Source organism: Ochlerotatus camptorhynchus, unplaced genomic scaffold, assembly GCF_037179485.1.
Source record: "Ochlerotatus camptorhynchus isolate MF236.1 unplaced genomic scaffold, CSIRO-AGI_Acam_v1.1 ptg000550l, whole genome shotgun sequence".
Taxonomy (NCBI): Eukaryota; Metazoa; Arthropoda; class Insecta; order Diptera; family Culicidae; genus Ochlerotatus; species Ochlerotatus camptorhynchus.
The window spans coordinates 3016458-3026728 of record NW_027041033.1 but is presented as its reverse complement, the minus strand read 5'-3'; the positions used below and the strand labels follow the sequence as shown (position 1 = coordinate 3026728).

Genomic DNA, 10271 nt, shown 5'->3' with positions numbered 1-10271 from the left:
ACCACTGGGTCCCGAAGAAAATCATTATTATTTTTGGCTCACTCAGTACCAGAACAACGGTCCCAAGCAGTCCCAAGCTATTTCACTCACCCCTGCATGTTCTGCATGAATCCACACACCCCTGATGTTATCTGTCAAACTTTCATAGCGAATCAAAACAAACATAGTGTAGTAATAGAATTTCAACTAGAATAGGGTACGTTAATCGTTTGCTTGGGACCAATAGGCTACTAAAGTGGTGAGCCAATTTAAAATCGTTAGTTTCGTATTGATTGTTGGTTATACCTTGTACAGACATACAAAGTACCCCAACAAACAATTGAGAGCATTTAAAAAACATCCAAGTTGATTAAACGTTGAATTATTGCTTCCAGAGCTGAACAAGAATGTAGCTGTATTGTTTTTTGGATAAAAGCTTTTAAAATTGAATGGGACGCTTTTAAATGATTATCTGCATTCTGTTTAATAACATGCTTTATATGACTTGCGAATCCTCTTATAGCTCCCCAGTTTAATCGATTGGCAATAGCTGAATAGAAAGTAGAATAATAGCATTAAACTAAATAAAAACTTCTCCTATGCAACTCTATGTAATGAGTTTAACACAATAATGAAAAATAGTTTAACTAGCCATCACTGGACACATTATTAAACTATTCTTAATTGCGCTGCCAATGAAGTTGTACTGAAACTTAAGCAGTTATGTAATCAACTCTTAATTAATCATTTTAATTACACGTATTTATTGCTTAAAAACCGTGGTATAAGGATCATTCGTTCAAATTAAGTAGTAAGACATTAACTGATCATACTGAACAGGCGCTCTACAATCGTCACAAAATCAATCTTTGAAATGATACTTTCTTCACTTTTTTAGCTGTATATGAGTGATGGTCATTAGTTATTCAGCTGAAGAAATTGGCATCCTACCACAAAATAACTTGGATTGTGCAATTATAATCGTTATTTTAGTTAAATATTGAAAGTAAATTTGAGTGAATAAGTAAAAAATATGGATAAAAATTTAAAGAAATACATGAAAAAAGGAACATACCACAGGAAACTAAAGTCTACTAGAGAAAAATACAAGCATATGTTTGAAAATTTGAAGTTAAATCTAGTTGCAAACCAGCAATCGAAAAATAATAATGTTGTGGAGTCACATCTTGAGCGCGGTATGTCAAATTGAATATAATTTTTGTTACAACAATAAAACATTTATAAATTTTGCAAATTAAAGGAATCCATCATCTCGACAAACTGGAATCTGAATTCTCTAACTATGTTAGAGAAAGTAGTCGAATTCCTTCAGCTATTTCGTCATATAACTCTCGTTTAGTCCAAATCAATGCAGCTCAGAGAAATCTAGTCCAGGTCAAATCAGTTCAGGCTCATCCTGTTCAAAACTATGCAGACAACCCATCTGAAGAAACCACAAACGAAGGAAACATGGAAATGCATTATACCGAGATTGGCCCTGAACATTATTTAACAAACGACAGCTCCCGCGAAGATCTGAGAATGTGGTCACTTCGCCACAATATAACTCATCATGCGTTAAAAGACTTATTGGGATTGATAAGAGGAAATTATAACGATACAAGTTTGCCAATGGATCCAAGGACCCTGTTAGAGACTCCTCAGGGCATCGGGAAGCTTTGTACCGAGATAGCTGGTGGTAAATATTGGCACCATGGATTAGCATCCTGTCTTAATATGTGGTTTGAGAATCTTTCTACTGATATCACTATCAGCCTTAACATCAATATCGACGGTTTACCAATACACAAAAGTTCAAAATTTCAACTTTGGCCGGTTTTATGTAACATTCACGAAATGCCTGAACTTAAACCGATGCCGATTGGAATTTTTCTTGGAAAAAATAAGCCTTCAAACATAAACACGTTCCTTACGCCATTTGTCGATGAACTTGTGCCAATTCTTAACACTGGATACGTTATTAATAGTCACATCATTATTATTAAAATGCGGTGCTTTATTTGCGACTCGCCAGCACGCGCTTTTGTTAAAGGTAATGGTCGTTTTAAGCGTTTAATTTCTCTTAACGCAAAGATAGTTGCTTCCTTATTAGATAGAATAATTAACATCTATTTTACTCTGATCATTGGATTGGATTTATGCCAACATCAATGTGAATCAGTAAGAATCTATACCGTAATGCATTGAAATCCGGACACTTAGTCCATAAATACGGGCACTTTCAAAAGTTGATTATCATGGCCAAATATTGATGACCATTTCAAAACCTCCTAACTGCATTGATCGATTCTCTGCATCGACTTTCTTTTTTGATAACCACGGCTATACCAGGCTATACATTCACATTTCACCATAGTCTGATGAAATGAGTTATTATCTAGTGCACAAAACATCAAACACAGGAGGAAATGTTTTTGTCACTGTGTTATTAACGAAAGAGAAAAATGATGAAGAGAGTCGATCAATGCAGATAGAAACTTGTGAAATGTTCATCTAGAAATATGATACAAATACTACATACATTTTATGATGACGATGAATTTTATGTGAATGCAATGTACAATTAAAAAGTGAATATCCGTAAATTGATTGATGAGCGTTTTAACAGAATAATTGTACACCTTATTACGTTGTTGTTCCTTTTGATTCTACTACTATTGTATCACTTTCACTTTCACTAATTCACTATTTACTTTCACTAGGGTATACGTCCCTAACCTCGGTCTAATATGCAGCCATCGATTACGTTTTTAATCATAACTCATCAATGAATTTACCTGCAAACGATATTCTACTGCTAAATGGTATGCTTAGATATGCTTATCATGTCGTTTGCTATCAGAAACCACGAAAAGTTGAAAAACTTACTTTTTTTAAGACAATAACTCACGAGGGAAATGTATGTAATATGGGTCTATTGTCCCCAAATTGGGTCTATTTATGGATGCAACTTCGTCCTATCTTGTTTGATCCTCAAAAAAACGCTCTTGGTAACGTTTTCTGATGTATTTTTTTTATCACTATCACTGTTAACTTAATGCTCTTCATTCCTCAAAACATTTCTTAGAGAAAATTTTACGAAAACTACATTAAATCACTCAATTTAAAAATTAAAAATTAAAAATTTCGCTTATCGTCTTTTGACCGCAGAATATCTAAATCAGAACATTGTGATGTTCATTATACAGGTTTGGCAGAAAAAATCTCCCTTCCTGTTCGTTCCTTATCATCCAAATGCAAAACAACATTGTTGACGTTACTCTTATTGCTATATGCTGTCAAATGAATTTCATGGGCCATAGTTAGGAACATAGAAAAGAAATGTGTCCCTAAAGTTGGGTCCATGTTTTACTTGTGAAAACGTTGTTAAACAATTAAAATAAACATAAAATATTCAAACAGCAACTGTAAGTTTTACGTCTAGTGTGTATTATCAGGTAATTCCAATCAATAAATGCCATAATCAGGCCATTTGATGATCGTCAGTCAACCTTCCCATCTTAACCTTATAAGTCATGGCGGCTAAAAACTCCGAACATTGTGATATTCTCAACCAGTTTTATTACTTACGAGAGCTGAAAATGTATTGAAATGTTGTGATATAAATTGATTTGTGTGTGGTACACATTTATCAACCATCAGTGATCAATATTTTCCTTATTTTTTGTGTAATATTCCTTAATTAATTATTTATTTGCGTGATAGGCCGAATGAAAGGACTAGACCCACATTACATACCGTAACCCTATAACATAAAAAAAAAAACTATAACAGATACGTGTTTCGTTTACTACTTGCAAACTTCTTCAGTGTCTAGTCATAGACTTGACTAGACACTGAAGAAGCAGCTTGCAAGTAGTAAACGAAATACGTAACTGTTATAGTTTCTTTAAAAGTGATAGTGAAAGTAAATAGTGAATTAGTGAAATTGAAAGTGATACAACAGTGGTAGAATCAAAAGGAACAACAACGTAATAAGGTATATTAAGTATCCGGATTAAAAGACTGTCTGGAACTCAGTGCATTAACGGTACAGATTATCTTAATCGCATCTTCTCTTAAATTCTATTATATATCTAATGATATTTTGCTTCATTACAGGAGTACTTAATTTTAACGGTAAAAATGGTTGTATTAAATGCAATGTTGTTGGATAGTACTCATACATTTCGCGCACGGTAGTGTTTCCAACTCTCCACGTTCCTGTGAGAACAGATAAAAAATTCCGGCAAAAGCAGTATGGAAAGCATCATGTTGGAGAAGACTCACCAATTTTAAGAATCCCAGGACTAGACATGATTCAAGATTTTATAGTGTCAGATTCGCTACACTTGTTGGAATTAGGTATTATGAAACGCCTTTTGATTGGATGGAGAGATGGATCACTGGGATATACAGGGAAGCTAAGTGCTTTGCAAATACAAAAATTATCAGATTCTATTGTAAACATCAAACTTCCCAAAGAAATCCACCGAAAATGAGAGGACTAGACTGTATAGCTTTTTGGAAAGGCACGGAATTTCACACCTTTCTGAATTATGTAGGCGTGGTCATTCTTAAAGACATATTAGACGAAAAGTTGTATAGCCATTTTTTGCTTCTGTTCACGGCTGTTACAATCTGTTCATCTGATGTTTACAAGGAATTGTACCCAATTGCACAATTATTATATGAAAAATTTATTGAAGAATTTATTGAAATCTACGGTGAAGAATATGTGACGAGTAACATCCATAACCTTGAGCATGTTGTAGGCGATGTGAAACGATTTGGTCCTTTGAATTCAATTTCGTCTTATCCATTTGAAAGTTATCTTTTCCAATTGAAAAAATACGTGCGACAAGGGAAAAATTGCTTGGAACAAGTTGCAAATAGAATATTGGAGAAACATCAAATTCCTCTAGTTAATACTACCAGGTGTTCTATTCCGAAAGTAATAAGACGAGGTAATACGGTAGAGTGTGAAATAAGACAGGGACTTTTAATCAGTAATGTTTTCAAAGATGCATGGATCTTAACAAAAAATCGTGAAATTGTTAGAATTATCGACATTTACATTGATGTTAACGGAAATATTTTATTACATGGTAGAGCACTCAGAAATCGAACTGATTTTTTCATATTACCAATTCGATCTTCGATTTTACATATTTATGCTGCGCATGTCTGTAATTTAAATACCGAAAAAACATATAAAATCAACGATATATTCTGTAAGTATGTAGTAATTCCATCTAGACAAAACAGTTTTGTTTACATTCCGCTGCTACATACGATTCAAGGTTAACATTTTTGTTGCTCTAATCAATTTGTACTTTTCTGCACATCAAATCATTTCTCTAAGAACTAAAACCTAACTCTAAAATACTGAAACCGAAACATTTTAAAATGAATTATGCCAACTGTACGTAGATTATTCGAGAGAAAACATAAAATTAAAGAACAAAAACATTAAAAAATCATTACTCGAAAGAAATTAATGTTTATGAACAAAAGTGGAGCTAAAACATAAATATGAAGTACCAGAGCGAGTACCATCTGCTCGAAACTGATGTCGTTGTTTAATGTAATTAACGAGGATCATCAAATATAGTTAATCGCTTTCGCATTCCTCTTGGGGATCATCTTCTGATGTTTCGTCTTCTTCTTCTTCTTCAACATCATCATCGTCATGCTCCGTGTTCGCTTTCTGGGTTTGTCCTGTCTTAGTGATATGTATAGGATTATCCAGGAAGTGGTATACCGTATCCGTCTGTGCATCCTGAACATCTTCATCGACGCTGGTAGGAACTTGGACAACAATGTCGCCAGAATCTACAAATTTTTGAATGTTTTGTTAAATAAATCATAAGAGCAAAAAGTTATTTATAGTTTGTGCTTATTATTTTGATCATTCATGATTTGTTTATATAGGGTAGGTGTGCCAGTTTTGGCTACACGTTCCTATTGTGGTTCGTTCCAATTATGACTTATGGGAACTTCATTGGTCATAATTGGAACACACCAGAATAGTCACAAACAACTACGAATATCTTTCTTTCGAAAGAAATCCAAAGAGTATTCATCGTTAAGTTCCTAAATAAGTTTTTTCAAAATGAATAAATTGGATAATTCAAAAACTTAATTAAGCATTAAGGATAAATCATAAAAATAAATGTACCTGCAACACCCTTTTTCTTTATTCTACGATGAATAGATGATTGCCTCATTCCCTTAGCTTCGCTGCGTTTTTTCGAGTTTCTCGTTATCTTCTTGAAAAAATCCTCCAGCAGCTTACGTGAAAATGTGATGTTAACGCTATGAACAATTTTGAAAAAAATATTCAAAATTCTTTCACAGTCTTTCATCGAAAACTTTGGCGTTTCTCCTTTGCTTCCGCCACTCCAAGAGCAAAGTAGTAATACTTTTCGATCAAAAAAATGGTCGATTAATTCGTAGCAAACGTTTTGCCCATTGCAGTTGTCTCCAGTATGTCCGATTTGTTTCTTCATGTGAATGATCTGAGAATAAAAAGTTATTATTAAGTAAGTTTACAATAACAACAAAATATATGGGAGATGAACCAGCATGCGACTAAATCTCTTTAATAAAGACATAATAAAACAAAATATAAGTGGTTCTATAGACGATCGCTACACGCGCAACTTTTCAAATAATTCAAACTACATTGATTGATTCTCATCATCGACTTTCTCTTTCGTTAGGGAAGGTCCATTAATTATGTCATGCAAATTTGGCCCATTTTTAACCCCCCCCCCCCCCCCACTTTGCTGCATTTTTTGAATGGACCTTACATTTTTTATTTGTATGACTCGTCACAGTTTCCACACCCCTCCCTTAAAAGTGTGACATAATTAATGGACGATCCATTAATAACTTGGCTTCTTGTCGTGTTTGTCGTATTTGAATCTAGATTGTTCCCACTTTCATCAAGCTGTTTGTCAAAAATATCCAGAAATCTCGCGTCTCTTTTCAACTAATAACTTGGCTGCATTCATATTTCGGGCTAATTTTTCTACATAGTCGGTGAAAATAAAGTATTATTAAGTGGACGATAGGAACAGCTGAACAAGTTTTTGGAGCCGAGTTATTAACAAAAGAGAGAGTCGATGAAGATAATCGATTAATGTAGATTGGTCTATTTGAAAAGTGACGCGAGAAATATCTTAACACGGGCGCGGAGGTCGAAAGATAAAGTCGATGAAGAGAAGCGATCAATGTAAATTTGACTATTTGAAAAGCACTAGAATTTTAGTATCGATCAACGTAATTCAAGCTGATTTGTGAAATATTTATGTAAACCAAAAAGCGAATACAATATTACATCAATCTTAATCTACAGGAATCCACCGAATACAGAAAAAACCCCGAATAGCGTGGTGGGTGGTGCCGTCCAAGGTGCATACATAAAGGTGTTCTAATGTGTAAAATTCACGAATCAGCCATGCTGGGTTTTTGCATGGAGGAGCGACCGAGTTTGTATACAATTTGCCCTAAAACCACACTTTTCCCCCCAGTGATCTCTTCGCCCATATAGTGATAAAGCTATATCACCATGTTCTACCCACCATGGTGCCATCTATCCACACCAATTTATTGGCTGTCTTCCAACCAATTGGGCATATTTTCTGTTTACAGAAAATATAGGTTTAAAGCTTATGGTTGACTTCAATCTCATCAAAAACAAACACCAGTTCAATTGGATGGAGGACAGCCAAGAAATTGCAGTCGGTGAACGGCACCATCCACCACGCTATTCGGGGCATTCTTGTATTTAAAACAGTTGGAAAATAAATAAAATACTAGATGGAACATTTCGAAAGCACCGATACATATATTGTATCAGTTAGCCTTCTTCTTACGAGGTGATTTTTGTTATTCCACTAGTGACAGAAGGTCAACTCATATGTCGTGCAGAATATGCCTGCCTTCTTTTGATTTAGTTACGAAGTAGTGTATAAAGGTGTATACTTACCAATCTCTTGGTGAACAGCTCTTCTTTCAAATTTTGTTCCAACGCTTTGATTCCATCAACAGAAGTGATCGGTGAAAATTGAAAAGATGATGTGGCTTCGTCCTGATACTGACCAACGGTATTGGCCTGCATAGCAGCTTGTAATTTAACTTCCAGTGATGCTGCTGTCGTTACAAGCATCTTCTCAACCACGTTTAAGACGATTCGTGGAACTTCTTGGATAATCCTTTCGCATGCTTCATCTATTTTGCCGGCAATTTTGTGAATAATTCTATCTCCATCTGGCTGTGATGAAAACAAAAATATAACACATTTCATTTTTGAGGATATGCTGATGAATCTCAATCAGAGTTGTTTGCGCAGCGTGTGAGGTAAGGTGTTTTTTACTAGTAACACGCCAGCTCACGTCACACGAGTGCTAGATGAATACCAAAGGGATCAAATCTCGCTCAACTATTCAAAAGGACCATGCTCTTCATTGACTTTCTCTTTGAACCTCTATGGTAGTGTAAATGAATTTGCGGATTTTTTCAACACACAGTTCGAAGAATGAAGTTACGGTCCAGAATCCAATACAACAGCATCAAAATACGACAGGAAACTTTTTGTAGCCGAGTTATTAACAAAATAGAAAGTCGATGAAGCGAGTCGATCTATGGTCCTTTTGAATAGTTGAACGAGAAATCATGCAATATTTTTTAGAACTATAACAACATACCTGCTGGATGTTTACAACATATCCATCCGTCAACAGAGCAGTTTCTTGTTCCACTACTTCATTACTGGTAATGCTCGGAGTAGTTTTTGTCTCCATCAGAGCTTTGGGAACAGATTGCATCGGTTCTAGCTCAAATCCTTGAGAGCAGGACAAAAGTTGGCTGAGATCCGGTTGGCAGAAGATTGTCTCAAGTGGCTGAGCTATAACCTCATTCACAGTCACAACTGATGATTGGTTCAAGTTGGGATTCGGTGTGTTTGGAAAATTGACTTGTTGCGATACACCTGTATGGAAAATATAAATATGTAGAAACGGAAATGTTAAATCAATATAGACAAACAAATACTTACTTGGGATGTTCTCCAAAAGATGGTTAAAATCGTATTCCTTTCGGGCTTGATCTTTCTTCACTTTTTTCTTGCAAAATCCGAAGTATCCGGCGACTGCCCAGATAAATCAGCAGCCTCCTGCTGCGCTTCCAAAAACGTAGGTATAAACTTCCGTTTTACAGAGCAAGGCATTTTGCTCCAATTGGCACTTGGTTTTGAAGCGGCATTTTTGCGGAGCGCATCTGCTTTTTTGCTTGGTCAAAATAACTCGTTTCCGCAAACCCACTGATGCGGCACCACCGTCACAACGGGTCTCCCAGCTTCGTAGGTCTGAATGACCAAGAAATAATCACCTAAAAATAATTGGTTCGCTTAAAATAATTTCAATTTCTACTCTATATCTCAAATATATTTACCTTTACTCATTATGGATACAATCCCAGGCAACACCAGTGGATGAAAACGATGGAATTACAATAAACATAATTTATTTTGACAGCGACAAGGCAGGGACGTATTGCTAAGAGGCAGTGCTACCAGATATAATTTTAAGCGTTTATTCAGTAATTGATAGGTTTTTGTACAACACTTAATCAATAAGATGAAGTTGTTGTTTATTTATGTGTATTGGAACTTTTAAAGAGCAATTGTAAGGCTTGGGTAACTCAAAAGAAATTATGTTTTTATGTGACTGTAAACTAATGGTTATTCAACTACATAATAAAAATTAGCGACTGAAGCTTCAAATACTTCTTTTGATTGACTGAAATGTGTGATCAAGGATGGAGCAGATGGAAGCTTAGGTAGCCGTCTATCGTGGGTCATGAGTTCGAGTCTCGGATCGAATACACTCGACATTGTGTAATACATTTAATAGAGGTAATTGACACATATGAAGCATCATAAAATAATTGTAATAATTGAATATTTAACAGTTATACTGATTAATTATAATTAAAGTATAAAGAGAAAAAATCCAGCAATGCCTAAGTATGATATTTGTAAACATATATGGCAGCACCAAAGAGTACATTTTTTAAAGTATTTGTATGATGTAGCTACTCAAATTGAGGCTAATAAACTTTAATTTAAATCGTTGTTAAACAATTGTTAAGCATAAAATAATCCGTAAACGTTGTGAGTGGTTGTGACTTCTTTATCTTGTGTTAAATATCCACTGTAAGCTTCTAAATAAACAAATCAACATGAATACAGTATGCTGTACTGCACATGCTGAATAAAAGCGCTT

The 10271-nt window shown here is 34.9% G+C and overlaps 1 protein-coding gene across 1 annotated transcript; it reads right to left on the bottom strand.

Annotated features, from left to right (window-relative positions):
* Nucleotides 1-5593: 5593 nt before the first annotated feature.
* LOC135713274 (uncharacterized) lies at nucleotides 5594-8214 on the bottom strand. The gene is made up of 3 exons (XM_065236360.1): nucleotides 7976-8214; nucleotides 6161-6500; nucleotides 5594-5814 (listed from the first exon to the last, which is right to left on the bottom strand). Exons 1-3 carry the CDS (start codon nucleotides 8153-8155, stop codon nucleotides 5594-5596), a joined length of 741 nt encoding a protein of 246 aa, XP_065092432.1. The 5' UTR covers nucleotides 8156-8214.
* Between the last annotated feature and the right edge of the window lie 2057 nt (nucleotides 8215-10271).